At 35.1% G+C, this 17,171-nt stretch overlaps 1 protein-coding gene across 1 annotated transcript in view; it reads left to right on the forward strand.

The window, feature by feature from the left end:
- Positions 1 to 17,171, forward strand: part of LOC101901398 (transcription factor SPT20 homolog) — a 109,591-nt gene that overhangs the window by 33,564 nt on the left and 58,856 nt on the right. Inside the window, exon 2 of the mRNA XM_020040032.2 lies at positions 1,725 to 1,900. Within this exon, the coding sequence (XP_019895591.2) occupies positions 1,725 to 1,900 (176 nt within the window). The remainder of the gene's footprint in view (positions 1 to 1,724; positions 1,901 to 17,171) is intronic.

Raw genomic sequence — 17,171 nt, forward strand, 5'->3', positions numbered from 1 at the left:
GATTTTGCAAATGAGTACTATTATGGTACGAAGAGTACTGAATGGTACTATATTTGGCGAAGGGATAGACATAAAATTCCGAAATTTGATACACAGATTACTAATGGCTTGAGTCCTGACGGTGATATAGAAATGTGTCCTTTAGTTTTTGTATACGAAATGTACTAAGTGGTAATAAATTGGGTATTGGTTAAGGGGAGAGAGCTGGAAATTTTATATTGAGGAAATGTGTACTATGTATGTGTATGAAAAGTAACAAATGGTGTTAAATTTGGTTTTGGGTGAAGGGATAGAGCTGAAATTCTGAAATTAGATATTGAAGTTGCTGTTGTTATCTGGTGTTATGATCTGATGGTTATTTGGGAAATGCCTACTATAATAGTTCGAAAATTACTAGATGGTACTAAAATCGGTATTGGCTGAAGGGATAGGGCTGGAATCTTGAAATTTGATATTGAAGTCTCTGTTGGTATGTGGAATTGAGATCTGGATGTTGTTTTGAAAATGCGTACTATAATTCGAATAGTTCGAAAAGTACTAAATGATACTTGTTTTGGATAACTATTGGTGAAATTTAGATTTTTTGAAATTGGGTTAAGGGATAGGAGCTGAAAGTCTGAAATTTTATATTCAGGTCACTGTTGGTCATATGGAGACGTTGAAAGAGTTTTGGGCAGGATAATTGAATGTGGGTCAATTGGGTATTTTTTTACTCATATCCTTCTCGGTGGAATGATAGAATTTGAAGACTTTTTGATGAAACTTTTTTTCCATAAACCTTCTTCGTATATAAAACCTCAAAATACTGAGAAGTTTCAACATTTGATTAAAAAAAATTATCAAACAGAACAAATTGTGTGTTTTGAGTAGCAACGAATCTAAAATTTTAAGGTGGACTTCTTCACGAATTAGTCCCTTGTAGCTTGTTATCGTGCGCTCCAACCGGCCAAATTCACAGGTAAACTGACGAACTAGATTGACTCCAAGTTTCTCGAAACATATTTAATCCAAAGAAACCTAATGTCTAAATTAATTATTTCGATGAGGCACAACGATATATATATATATATATATATATATATATATATATATATATATATATATATATATATATATATATATATATATATATATATATATATATATATATATATATATATATATATATATATATATATATATATCCTCTGTAATACGGTATGAAGATTTCCGACCGTCATGTATTAAATCCGTTTTTATTTTCCTCTAAAACTGAAATATTGTAAATCCTTGGCAATGCAAGAATTCCAATGCATTATACAAATTATCCAAAATTATAATACATCCAAGCCAACCCCCTCCCCACAGTGGGATACCTCACAAAGCGAAGATATTTGCCTTGTCTAAAACAGAATTAACTTTTCTCCCTAACCCCTTGAGCTATTTTTACATAAACTAATGAAATTATGGAGATTCAAAACTTAACGAAATAATGCCAAGCCGGATATTGGCGTTTATTCATTTGTGGTTGTGTAGGTAATTTGCCAAACGAGCAGGAACGCTTTGATGCCCAGGCACATTGGCTGCCTACCTACCTACCTTGCAGCGATAAATCACAAACAAATTAGTTTAGCTACTATTCTATTGATATTTATGTGATTATTAATTGAAAATGTATTTTACCTTATTTTCTTCTCATTTCATTTCCTTGCCTCTGTCCCGCCTGTTTGCGCCGCAATAAATAGGTTACAAGCGTGTAGCTTGGCCTCCAGCCAATGAAGAACGGGTTGTACGTGAGTTTACACCACAGCCCCATGCTCAATACACGGCACCATTGTATGCTCCACAAGCTCAGGAACAAAATCAACCCCAACAACATCAACAACAATATCAACCAAATGCTGCTGTACCATCAACTCAGGTAAGTTCAGATATTTGAAATGAAACCAAACGGAAAAAAACCAATAGAAAAACTATAAATAAGGACATAAATGTCTGGTTGCAAAAAAAAAGTTAGAATGTTTTTTTGTAATTTCCTTTCGTTTAATGTGATATAAAAAGAAGAAAAAATAAAAACGAGAAGATAGAAATGGAGTAAAAAACACACAAACGCACACACACACCAATACAAAAAAGTGATTTAATCGAATTGTAAACAAAAGCTGAGTGAGTGTGCTTGTGTGTGTGCGTTTGTGTGGCTTTACTTTAATTACTCGTCCTTCCTTCCTTTTTTACAAAGCAATTAATCCCAGCCACTCAATTGCAACAATAACCAAGTCTCATTTAAACATATATACGTACATAACTACACATACATATACACATTACTGTCAGGGGATTAACGTAACGTTTGTAAATATATATATAACCAATAATATTCTATATATCCAGAATTTTTGTGTTTGATTCTTGTTTTTTAAGAGATTTAAGTTCTATATAAATATTTATGTTTATTATTTTTTAATACAGTATTATTTTTGTAACACATGTGTGTGTGTGTATTTATTGTATATGTATAAATATTATAGAAAGCTTATATATTTTACGTAAACACATATGTACATATGTAAAAAAAAAATAAACAAACGTTAGTTTTTTAGTGCGATTTTTTTCATAGTCTTTAAAACACATTATTCAATATTTCAAACCGGATATATGTTGAAATATTTTTTGTACTATAGAATAACAAAATTATGACTTGGTGTGAGTAACAGTCCATATTTGTACAGTTCGTGAGGCTTAGAAAACCCTCAGGCTCTTGAGTATTAAAAAATATTACTAAAAATAATTTTTCGAAATGAAAAATGCTGGAACTAATAAAATAAATGGTTTAAATTTTGAGTTACAATTTATTCATGCTTTACAGGGTGATTTTTTAGCTATTATTCTTTTGACAATACGGGCTTAAATAGCTCACACTGGTTTCATTATTGTTATTTTAACGGGTATACATGTTTTGTTGATTTTCTGCTAATCCGGTTCTAACTCCAGATTAAAACAGTAAAGAAAGTCTTATGATACCCTACACCACTTTGCATATTTGGTAGAGCTTCACATAAATAAAAGTTTTAATGGCGAATTGTGGAAATTAAATCATACCAACTATGATTAAAGTATTAATTAAAAGTCCAAAGGAACTAATATATGGGAGGAATATCCTCCTCTAAATCGAGTTCTACTAAATTTGCCGAGACATTTACGCCTTTTCAATTCGGGCTTGTATTATCCATTTGGTGCACAATTAATTTGAAAGCGGATAGATACGGATAGATGAGAGCTATATCTAAATCTGAACCGATCTCGATAAAATTTGGCAAAGGTATTTCTGAGCTGTATTTGATAAATTTCCCCGGATATTGTTACTACGGCTATGCAGGGCAAATTCAACAAATCGGATGAACAATATGTATGGGAGCTATAGTTATAGCCGAACCGATTCCCACCAAATTTAACATACTGGTTTCTGGACTCAATTTAGTCGTAAGTGCCAAATTTCATTCCATTTGGGCTAATATTACACGTTTGGTGCACAATAAAATGCAAATCGGACGATGATATATATGGGAGCTATATCCAAATATTAACCGATCTCCAAAAAATTTAGCAAGGGTATTTCTGAGTTATAGTTGATATATTTCCCCAAATATCGTTGTTACAGAGTGCATATTACGGCTGCGTAGGACAAAAATTACAAATCGGATGAACAGTATATATGGGTGCTATAGCTATATCTGAACCGATTTTGATCGAATTTGGCACACTTATTTCCAAGCTTAATTTAGTCGAACGTACGAAATTCGATGCTATTTGGTCTGATATTACACGTTTGGTGCACAATATAAGGCAAATGGGACGAAGATATATGTGGGAGCTATACCTATTATCTCCAATTTTAGTAGGGTTCGTCCTTGGGTCAAACAAATTATTTGTGCAAAATTTCATCTGAATCGGGCAATAAATGCGACTTGTATCTTGTTTACAAAAATACATGGACAGACGGACGGACATGCACAAATCGACTCAGAATGTGATTCTATGCAGATCAACAAAAGGAACTATGGGTCTAACTTGTTTCCTTTTGCCTGTTACAAAAAAAAATGCGCAAAGGCATAATACCCTGACCATCTTATGGTGTAGGGTATAAAATGTGGCTTTAAGCAAAGATCTTCTACAGGGAGTTTAATAGATTTGGCTGGGTACTTGAAGAGGTGCAGCAATTGTGCGTTCCTATAACATGTCGAGCAGACATATCGCACACCATCCTGAACGTAGTTGCACCAAAACTATCCTATACTGTAATTGTTGATGGCGTCTGAATATTACTCAGACGTGCCTGATAGGCTTCTTTGTTAAGTGGTTCTCTCCTTTACATTGTTGGACTTCTCTCTCTCTCTCTCTCTCTCTCTCTGTAGATCACGCATGTCCAACCTGATACGCTTGATTGGGGGAATTCTATCCACCATATGATGGTTTGGATGACTTCCACGATAACATCAAAGCAGACACATGATTATGCTGACGTACCGAACAGACCTTCGACTCCTCTTGTAGATGGACCACTGGTGCCATGAGGAGGCACCCAGTCGTAGTTCTCAGTCCAGCATTCTGCAGGTCTGTATGTTATTCCACTGCGTAGCACTTGTGGTACTTAAACCTGCCTGAGGGTTATATTATTTAGTGGTTCTCTCCCTTACATCGTTGGTACGCTTGATGGTTTGGATGAGTTCCACAATAACATCCAAGCAGGTACTGCAACGAAAGCATATGATTATGCTGATGTACCTAAAGGATCTCCTCCTCATGTAGATCTCCTCCTGTCGCAGTTCTCAGTCCTGCATTCTGACAGGTCTGGATGTTATTCCACTGCGTAGCACTTGTATTCGCAGACCACCCTGGCGCGGAATAGACGGACCTATCGCGTTATAAGAGGTCAACCCTGTCCGCACACCAAGTGCTGCCGGTAAGGAATTTGAGGATCTTGTTCCTACCTTTCACTTTGTCGCAAATAGCTGTGGCTTTAGCGGACGACGGGGAAATGTTGTCGAATGTGACCCCATAGGATCTTGGGGTAGTTCGAGTCGAAATCAAATTTCCCTCGACCCGCACTTTCAGCTGTGTTCTCATCGCCGCAGACCTCATGGTAAAGTTTTTGGTTGTTAACTCAGTGCCGGGATTTTGGGAATAATTTCGTATTTTATAAAACTTATGATTACACTGTGCGAGAGAATTAACAATCAAAATCCAGTAGATAATAAAAGTAGAGCTTATAATAAAAGACAAGTGTATGAGCGCTGTGAATGTTTATATCGCAAAAGAGCGCAAATACAGTGGGTGAATTCATATTTTACAAAATTATTTGAGTTTATGTAATATTTTCCCGCCAAACATTATATTAGGAGGATTTCTTCGAGGGCTAATATATTATTTATCAAATTTCACTACAAGTCACCAAAGAAAAGAAAACTCAATTTCAATTTTAAATCAAAAAAATATCATATCAATATCATCAATGTTACCAAAAAAAACCTTAAATATCCTCTTTTTCCTTCGCTTTTTTTCGAATGGACGCCTGAAATTAACATAACTTTCAGTTTAGGCAAAAAGTGTTAAAAGAGGAAATATTCTACACAAAATTCTGTCTACAAATCTTAGAATAAATTATATACCTGGGAATAATAGTTTATTTTCGAAATTCGAAATTCATATATCACAAGCGAGAATTATGTGTTTACGTCTTTTTACTGCAAATTAAACGCGTTTCCATTCTAAGTCAAAATCTTCCTCAACACTATATTTTTTGGTGAAAGTATTAAAGGAAGAAATATTATACATCAAATTTCACTATGAGTCTCTGAACAAACGAAATTGGTATAATCAATATATAACATAAAATGTATCGTCAATTGTGGTCTATAATTTTTTTTCGCAAAATTTAGCACTTTTTTCGAATTCACAGTAACTCATCTGAGTTTATGCAATATTTTCCTGCAAAGCGTAATTTTCCAAAGATGAACTCAAAAACAAAAAAAATATTCTTTATAAAATTTCATCAGAAGTCTCCAAAGTGAAGAAATCTATATTTCTATTTTATACCAAAAAATATTTTCATCAATGTTACCAAAAAAACGCAAATATTTCCTATTATTTCGTTAATTTTTCCTCTGTTTTTTTTTTTTTTTTTTTTGATTCGACGCCTGAAAGTAATATAAAATTTCGTTTTAAGCAAAAGGTGTCAAAAGAAGAAATATTCTACATAAAATTTAATTATGAATTTCAGAATAAATCATATATCTGGGAATAATAGTTTTTAAAAGAAATACATTCGAAATTTATATATCACAAGTACAAATCATGTGTTTACTTTTTATTGCTTCTAATTTAAGACCTTTCCATTCTTAGTCAAAATCTCCCTTTATACTTCATTTCTTGGAGAAAGTGTTAAAGGAAGAAAGATTCTACATCAAATTTCGCTATGAGTCTTTGAACAAAAGGAATGTGTAGGCTATGTATGTACCATAAAAAATATAATAGATTTTGGTTTATAAAAATCTTTTTTATTTCGACAAATTTAGCACTTTTTCGAAATTCGCAGTAATTTATGTGAGTGTATGCAAAATTCTCCTGCAAAGCATTATTTTAGAATTATGACTTCAAAAACAAAAATATTATTCATCAAATTTCACTAACAGTCTTCAAGCCTTCAAATAACTGAAATAATTTTATATTGGGTACTCGATTCCATTCAACTTCAAAATGCACCCGGAAACCAGGAGTATTGATATGAGCTATTTTTCTCTGTATTTTAATTGCATAGTTATTAATTAATGAAAAAGCTTAAATGCTTGTTATAATCAACTTCAGTACAACAGATCTCCCCCTCTCTCTCTTGGAATTATATACAAGATTTTATTCCAGCCTTTAATGTGGCTTACTCAACATAATTACTTGGATCGGAATTAACTTTATATTTGCGGCATAAACACTTGTCAGTATCAACATAAACTAAACGAAATTCAAGATGTAACTTTTCACAAATTGCTGTTACATACTTAATGTATGTGTGCACACGCACACACACATACACGTACGCATTTTAAGCACAGTGATATGGGAGAGTGTGGTAACCGAATAATTTGTAACAATTTGTACGAAATATTATTGGATGTGATTCAATAACCCGAAAATCCAGTAAATGAAAGCGAGAGGAGGGAGCAATTTTGGCAGTTGAGTTAGTGAAAGTTTTCAATTTTTTACGACAAACCCGAGAGAACTGGAATCCATAAAACACAACAATCATTTGAATCCCTCAAAATATTTAACAAGTTAAAAAAGCAAAATACCGAATATAGCCGTTATATTGGGGTCTATACGACGTGGACATACGTATGCATTGTTTGTCATAAGCCATTACCATATTCACATTCGAAACTTGAAATAAACGGCGAATAATGTAGCTAATATCATCAAAATATCGTATATAAGGAGGTGCCGTTATATTGGAGCTGTGCGAAGACCTGGACCAGCATAGACAATTTTCTGTCACAGGCTGTAGCATCCTATACGAACTTCAAATACCACATATCAAACAATTTCGGTGGGTATTGTACCTAAAGTCGTCAAAATACCGAATATAGGGAGGCACTGATATATGGGGCCTATACGAAGACCTGGACCCGCACCGACAATTTTCTGTCACAGACTGTAGTTCCCATAACGAACTTCAAATGCCAATTTTGAAACAATTCCGGTGAATAATGTCGCTAAAATCATCAAAATACCGAATAAAGGGAGGTGCCGTTATATGGGGGCTATATGATAACTTGGACCTACATGGCCCATTTACGAACTTGACCTACCTACTGGCAAAATATACATGTGTGCAAAATTTTAGTCTTCTATCTCAATTTGTTCGAAAGATAGCGTGATTACAACAGACAGACAGACAGACACACAGACAGACAGACAGACACACAGACAGACAGACGGACATGGCTAAATCGTCTTAGAATTTTACGCTGATCAAAAATATATATACTTTGTTGGGTCTGACATGAGTATTTCGATGAGTTGCAAACGGAATGACAAAATTAATATACCCTCCATAGTATGGTGGAGGGTATAAAAACGAGAAGTGTCGTACTATAGGGATTATACCAAAAAGTAGTGCCATAGTAAATATTTTTACTGAAAGCTCGAAATATCCAATTTGAGTCAATTCTTTTGGAAATTGTGTCTGAAAACTTTAAAATACCGAAAAGGAAAACATACCGGTCTATATATCAAAATGTGCAACGATATACAGAGTGAGATAAAAAAACAGGAACCACATCAAACGCCATAATTTTTAATTTTTATACCCTCCACCAAAAAAGGTATGGAGGCTATATTAACTTTGTCATTCCGTTTGTAACTCATCGAAATAATCATTTTAGACCCAACAAAGTATATATATTCTTGATCAGCGTAAAATTCTAAGACGATTTAGCCCTGTCCGTCCGTCTGTCCGTCTGTTGTAATCACGCTACAGTCTAAACGAATTAAGATAGGAAGCTAAAATTTTGCACAGATCTCTCTTTTGTCTGCAGGCAGGTCAAGTTCGAAGATGGGCTATATCGGTCCACGATATCGTATAGCCCCCATATAACGGTACCCCCCGATATTCGGTATTTTGATGATTTTAGCCACATTTTCCAATCGTATTGTCTGAAAATCCACCCACGGAGTTCCTTGTGAGTACTTTACACGCAGATATAGATTTGTCTTTATAGGTCCACAATATCGTATATCCCCCCATATATCGGCACCTTCCTATATTAGATATTTTAAAGATTTTAAAAGAATTTTTATTGGATTTTATTTTTTTCAAAATTTTCGAATTCGTTCCAAATGGTGGAGGGTAATCAAAGTTCGGCCCGGCCGAACTTACTACTGTTTTACTTGTTTTTTTTTTTTTTTTTAAATTTTATTAAATGAAAGCACAAAAGTACTTTTCGTACAATATGAGTACACATTTCCGAAACAACCTCCATATGTTCAGGCTACACATGAACAGCGACCATAATACCAAATTTCAGATTTCAATCACTTTCTGTTTTCTCCATCCCATATTGTACCAAATATAGTACTATTTAGTACTTTTAGTGCACTGGTAGTACACATTTCCACAACCATCTCCATATTTTAACAACAGTCACCAACACTGACATCTATTCCAAATTTCAGAATTTTATCCCTATTCCTAATACAAAAAATAGTACCATTCAGTACTTTTCATACAATTATAGTACATTTTTCCGAAACCACCTCCACATCTCAATCCCAAATATTAACAGAGACCTCAATATTAAATTTGAGTATCTTAGACATATCTCTTCACCCAATACCAAATTTAGTACCATTTAGTACTTTTCGTACAAACATAGGACACATCCCCAAACATCCGAAAAATCTCAGACATGCCTCCATATGTCCAGGCTACGCATGAACAGCGACCATAATACCAAATTTCAGATTTCAAGCATTAACTGTTCTCTCTATCCCACATTGTACAAAATATAGTACTATTCAGTACTTTTCGTGCACTTATAGTACACATGTCCAAAACCACCTCTTCATCACAAACCTACCCCAACAGGGACCCCAATACAAAATCTTTTCACCCTAAACCAAACTGTCCCAAATTTAGTACTATTTTATACAGTTCGCAAACTTAGTACACTTTTTCAAAAACACCTTCATATACAGGGTGTAATAAAAAAACTGCAACAAATTCAAACGCCATAGTTTTTACATTTTCTTTAAAATCCTATTGAATGAAAGCAAAAAATGTCGGAAACGCCATCAAATTTTAGAATAAGTTTAGATTTGTTCGAATTGGTCACCTTTGGCACAAATTATGGTTTTCAAACGGCCAATGAAACCGTCACACGCTGCCCGAATGTTGCTCTGCGGTATTTTGGCCCATTTCCGGCGTAGCGCTTGCTTGATTTTTTAGTGCCAACCTTGCTTTCCAAAATACTCCAGACACAATAGTCCAATGGATTGGTATCCGGAGATTTTTGAGTCCTGTTGGAATGTCCAAGGTCTGCGACCAAAATGTTTGCATGCCCAAGGCTTTAATACACCCTCCACAATATTTTCGCAATAATATTCGCCATTGATTCTGATGCCACGATCGATTAATACGAGCGGAGAGCGTCCACACCATCACCATGGCCGGCGCTTCAGTTCTGATGGCCAACCGAAGGTGTACATTTTCAGCAGACCTCTTTGGCATTGACACGATCGTTTTCTTTGTTAATAAACTGCTGGACACCGAATGTTTCCTTATCGGAGAAAACCAAATTCGGCAGTTCACCACTTTCGGCCAAGCGAAGCAACTCTTTAGTTCTTTTGAGTCTATTTTCTTTCTGTTGCGGTGTAAGTTCTTGCACTTTTTGAAATTTCAATGGCCTTACGCCGAGCTCATTTTTCAATATTTGCCGAATGGAATATTGCGATATGTTCAGCTTACGAGCCATTTTTCGGCCACTGCTTCGGGGGTTTCGATCAAGTCGCTTCTTTACTTTTCGAACCATTTCTGCTTATGTTGCTGTTTTCTTCCGTCTACTTCCTTGACGTCGGGCTACGCTACCAGTATCACGGTAACGAGTGATGGTACGAGTAACAAAAGATTTATTCACATTTAAATGCTGGAGTGCTCTAACGATAGCCACTTGTGGTTTTCCAGCCGAATATAAAGAAATCACACTTTCAAGCTTGAACTCCATCTCGAATAACTTTTTTTCTGGAAAGTTCTCACCAAAATGCTTTTGTACGCTTGTAAACAATATAATTAGCTGTCATTGGAATAATTTTAACAGCTGTGGCTTAGAAATGATAGCAGTCTGAAGTTGGTTGCAGTTTTTTCATCTCACCCTGTACATAGTGCGGAAGGTATATTAAGTTGGTCATTCCGTTTGTAACTCATCGAAATAATAATTTTATACATAATAAAGTACACATATATTATTGATCAGCGTAAAATTATAAGACGATTTAGGCTTGTCCGTCCGTTCGTCTGTCCGTCTGTTGTTATCACGCTGGAGTCAAAACAAATAAAGATTGGAAGCTAAAATTTTGCACAGATAAGTCTTTTGTCTGCAGACAGGTCAAGTTCGAATATGGGCTATACTGGTCCACGATATCGTATAGCTCATAGCCCACATACAACGGTACCCCGCCCCCCGATATTCGATATTTTGATTATTGTAGCCAATTTTTGACGATTTTAGCTACATTTTTCAATGGAATTGCCAAAAATCTATACTAAAAGTATTTTCTAAGCACTTTACTTTCTGGACGAGAAATGTCTGTATAAGTCTACGATATCGTATAGCCCACACACAACGATACCCCCGATATTTGATATTTTGATGATTTTAGCGACATTATACACCGGAGTTGTTTCAAATTTCGTATTTGGAAGTCGTAATGGGAACTACAGTCTATGACAGAAAATTGTTTATGCAGGTCCAGATCTACATATAGGCCCATATATCAGTACCTCTCTATATTTGGTATTTTGATGACTTTAGGGACATTATCCACCGGAGTTCCTAATAGGTACTTCAGCCTTTGATAGAAAATTGTCTATGCAGGCCCAGGTCTTCGTATAGCCACGATATAACGATACTTCCCTATTTTCGGTATTTTGACGATTATAGCTACATTATTCATCGGACATTTTTCAGGTTTCTTATTTGAATATTGTAATGGCTTATGACAAAAGTTGCCTATGCAGGCCCACGTCTTCGTATAGACCCAAATATAATTGCTATTTTTAGGTTTTTAACGGATTTTATTTTCTTGAAAATTCGTTCCAAATTGTGGAACGTATTCAAAGTTCGGCCCGGCCGAACTTACTGCTTTCTTACCTGTTTTATTTTTATTTTTATATTTACTCCGAAAACTATCTGGTATTGCAGGACACTGTAGTTCATTTAATGGATCTGACAAAATATCAATTGTGTTGTCGTTGATGTGGATTTATGCGGCTTTACACAACAGCTCAGTCAGTCAGTCACTCAGTCTGTTACTCACGCACTCATAAATTGCTTAACTTGCACATAATACCAACAGCTACAGCAACAGGAATAACAGCTGTTGTCACTCAAACATCCCGGCTATGTTTGAGAAATGAAGGAAATATTCTGTTTATTTTAATTTCATCCTCTTCTTCTTCTTCTTCTTTTTTTTTTTTTTTTTTTTTTTTTTTTTTTTTCGTTCTTGTTTCACACAGAAAAGTACGAAACTTTTACCATAAATTATATTTTCACTTCATAAATGTGCATAGTTGGGCAACTTAATAATAATTACGAATGCAACTTTAGCCGGCTTTGCTGCAGTTAAGCGTTTTGTGCTGTAACATTGGGCACAAAGGGAATATTTTTTGCCATAAACAACAATGGCAACGGCAAACACACACACACACACAAACTCATTGTTGTTGTTGTTGTTTTTTGTTCAGAACAGAAGAAGGATATGTGCTCCATGGTTCCTATGCGTGACAATACACAATGGAGTCGAAGGCGTTATCCTGTTGTTTGTTGGGCTGTTATTTACACCTACCCGAGCACAAGAAAGAAAGTTCCTTGTTTCGTGTGTGTGTGAGTGTGTGGCAGTGTCTTCTTTTTTGTGATTTAAATGACAGGCTGTGTTAAATTCCCAGGCTTCCATGGCATTGGATGATAATACCCCCATAAAGATCTCCTACTATTCCGGCTAATATACATGCCATACACTGCTGCGATAAATTCCTCTTCTTTTCTCTTCTTTTCACATTGTTCCTTGCGGTTAATATTGAACAATTAGCCTGGGCTGAACAATACATATTACGCTTTATGCTCATCACAAGACAAAAGAATTATTTGTTGTTGGTGGTGTGGATTTGCTTTATAATCTGCTGTAGAGCGTTTTTGTTAATTTGAAAGGGATATACGCCAAAAATTGACTTCATTGCATATTTACGCTGGAGGGGGAGCTTCATGAAATTTTTAGGATACATGTGGGTATGGGTGCTGTCAAAACAAAGCGACCATCTAATCCTCGACCCGCACTCAATGGAAATGAATGGAGTAATATTCCAGGCAATATTTGACAAAAACAAATAACGTATTAGGGATTACAAAATCTGCAAATATAAAGGATATACAAAAACTCAGTGAATGCAGGCGAACTTTCGTTTTTCATTGACTGACAAATGAAAACGGCATTCGGGAGAAAATAAAAGTTGGGAAGTTTTGTCAAATTCAATAGGATACTTATATGTATTGCCAACAAAGCACACCATATCTAGAGCGGGGCAAAATCTATGTTGGGAAGGTTTAAGAGCAGCATTTTCAATTCATTGAAATCTCAAAATGCCAAATTCCAGAAAAAACAGTAAGAAAAAGTCCAAAGTCGGACGGGGCCGACTATATCATTCCCTACACCACTCTGTATATTTGGTAGAGCTCCCGTAACAAAAGAATTTATTTGAAGTAGATCACACCACCTATCAACATATGGCTTTAGAGCAGTTACAGTTTGGTTTCAGAGGGAACTAATATATGGGAGGCATATCAAATTCTGCATGGATTTTCACTACATTTGGAGGAGACACTTTTATCCTTTATACCAAATAACATAGCTATAGAGAGCATGATATATTAAAAAATATATATCGGAGCCGAGTTCCACAAAATGGAAACGTACGTCTCGAAATTCACTCCATTTGGGCTGATATTAGCCATTATTTGCATAGTAAACCTGAAATCGGATTAAGGATATATATGAGAGCTATATCCAAATCTTAACCGATCTCGATAAAATTTGGCAAAGGTATTTCCGTGGTCTATAAGATATCTGGTACCAAATATCATTGTTGTGGAATGCATATTACGAATATGAGGAACTTAAAATCGGATGAAACATATGTATGAGAGTTATAGCTAAATCTGAACCGATTTTCAGCAAATTTGATGCACTACACTGAATTCGGTCGGATGTGCCAAAATTTAAGTCATTTGGACAGATATTGGCCATTTAGTGCACAATTAACCCGAAATCGATTGAAGATATATATATGGGAGCTATAACCAAATCTGAACCGATCTTGACAACATTTGATACACTAATTTCTGAGCTGTATCGGATATCTTGTACCGAAGGTCATTGTTGTGGAATGCATATTACGCTTGTGAGGGACTTTAAACCCCAAATCGGATAAAACATATATATGGGAGCTATAGCTATATCTCAACCGGTTTACACCAAATTTGCAGTACTAGTTTCTAGGACAAATTCAGTCGCAATTGGCAAAATTCACAATTAACCAGAAATCAGTTGAAGATATATATGGGAGCTATATCCAAAGCTTAACAGATCTTGATACAATTTGGTAGAGGTATTTCTGGTCTGTATCTGATATCTGGTACCAAATATCATTCTTATGGAATGCATATTACGCTTGTGAGGGACTTTAACACCAAATCGGATCAAACATATATATAGGAGGTAGAGCTATATCTGAACCGATTTTCACCAAATTTGATGTACTTGCTTCTAAACTGAATTCGCTCGGATGTACCAAAATTCAGGTCATTTGGACTGATATTGGCTATTTAAAGCACAATTTACCCGGAATCGGTTGAAGATATGTATGGGGGATATATCTAAATCTGATAATGTTCTTCCTTGGGCCAATCAAATATTGTTTGGAAAATTTCATCTCAATCGGATAATAAATGTGACCTGCATTTTGTTCACAAGAATACATGGACAGACGTAGAATAAATTGGCAGTCGGAATGACATGCATAAATCGACTCAGAAAGTGATTCTCTGAAGATCCTCAAAAGTAACTACGGGTCTATCTCGCTTTCTTCCCCATGTTACAAACATATGCACAAATGCACTATGTGGTGTAAGGTAAGGTATATTGACTTTGTCATTCCGTTTGTAACATCCCTGTTACTTTGCAGACCCCATAAAGTATATATATATTCATAATCGGCATAAAATTCTAAGTCGATTTAGCGATGTCCGTCTGTCTGTCCATCGGTCTGTCTGTTGAAATCACGATACAGCCCATATTTTTTGAACGTAGAGCGTCAACAATTAGCAGAACAATTTACATTTTGCCTAGGATGGTCGGTATTGAAAATGAGATATACCGGTCCATGTTTTGTTATAGCAACCATATAACGGTACCTCCCGATAATCGGTATTTTAATGATTTTTTCCACATTTTTTCACGGATTTGTCTAAAAATTGGTATTTATTGGTAATAATGGGTTCTAGCTCCGGTGGCGAAACATTGTATGTATAGGTTCACGTTTTCGTATAGCCCCCCATAATGGTACCTCCGAATATTCAGTATTTTAATGATTTTCGACACATTTCTCCACGGATTTGTCTAAAAATTTGTATTTGTAGTTCATAATGGGTTTTAGCTCCGGCGGCTGAAAATTTAGGTCCACGCTTTCCTGTAGCGCACATCCAACGATACCCACCGATACTAGTCATATATACCCACGAAATTGTTTAAAATTTGGTATTTAAGAAGATTTGGTAGATGACTATCCTTAAAGTACAAAATTGTCTATGGAGGTTCCACAAAGTTGAACAGCATTATCCAAACGGTCCCACTGGTATTTGTAGTTTAAAGTGGAACACGTTTGAATTCAGATACTTTTACACATTTTTTTTTTTTCTTTGCACAAAGGTGGAGGGTATTAAAAGTTCTGACCGGCCGAACTTAATGTATGTTTACTTGTTAGCTCTATTTTCATAATCTGCTGGATTTTCCCTCTAATTATTAAAAAATTTAATTTTGTCGCACAGTGGAATTTTTCGAAATAAATTCTTGAAAACCCGCCTTTTAAGCCTTCAAAAATATTATTAAAATTTTCAGAATTATTTTCCCTTCAAAAAAGTTGTCCTCAAGAGTGTGTTTTCCTCATACCCTTTGAAAATGTTGCTAAAACTCATTATTAATAATTTACTCGCAATGGGCCATAAAAAATGTTTCAAAATATTTTTTTTAAATACCAACATTTACATATACACGTATGTGTGTGTGTGTACGTCTCCATGGAATTGCCTCCTCATAGACATGTCAAAAAACACTATCTTGATGTTCAGCAAACGTCTAATATCATGTCGTCGTGTCAACTAAATGAGACAAGGCTTTTTATTCAAATATCAGGCCATAAATAATGCCTACTGGAGGGAAATGCAAAAGACACAAAAGTGGTTTAAATATCCGGTTTAGACATCCCTAATAAAAACCAAAAAACAAAAAAAACAACAAAATAAACACAAACCGAAAGCCAAGAAGCAGAAAATTCACATTATGTTTATTTAATGCCATAAGTCTCAAGAACAGAATATTCATTCATAACATTTTTATGGTGAAGTGTTATTTTCTTTGCGTGCTGCTGTTTATTTGCCAAAGAGTGTTGGCTTAGAAGGGAAAAAATACTAACTGCGCTTTGTGTGGAAAGTGGCTACACATACATTTTTTAAAAACTTGACTTAGCACATTTTCAATCCAACCAAGTTAGGTATAGGTATGTGGATGTGTGTGTGTGTGGCAGTGTTACGTGTCGCTCTCTGTGTGTGTGCGCCCATTTGGACAAACAATTTGTTTGCCTTTTATTGTTCTTTCTTAAACACTACTCATACCCTCTGACCTTTATATGGCCCTATGGCCCTTACACCTCTCACTCTTCACTGCCGTGCCCTTAGCATTGTGTTTTAATCCCAACATACCAAAAATACAATAAAGCTTGAGAATAATATTATGAAAATAGTTTATCGTAAGAATTCTTCAACAATGCTAGAGAAAAACTTTTTTGCACAAACTTTTCTCAAATCTGTCCTTTGTTGACAAATTTGTTTTAATTTTTTTTTTTTGTGAAAATTGTCGACAAAAAAATATTTTCTTTGGTTAAAATCAAAATCACGCGAATTTAAGACCCATTTCTGGACGAAACTCTAAGGTAATGATGAATAATAAATTTGGGAATCTGTAGTGTATATTATTTCAATCTCATTTCAGAATAGTGGCGTCAAAAAGTTGCAAGAATTCAAGAGAAGTGAAGAATTAGTGAAGGAGATGCGGAAGCTCAAATAAGGGGAAAGAAAACATCTAGGTATCAATGCAACAGG

Source organism: Musca domestica, unplaced genomic scaffold (genome assembly GCF_030504385.1).
Source record: "Musca domestica strain aabys unplaced genomic scaffold, Musca_domestica.polishedcontigs.V.1.1 66, whole genome shotgun sequence".
NCBI lineage: Eukaryota > Metazoa > Arthropoda > Insecta > Diptera > Muscidae > Musca > Musca domestica.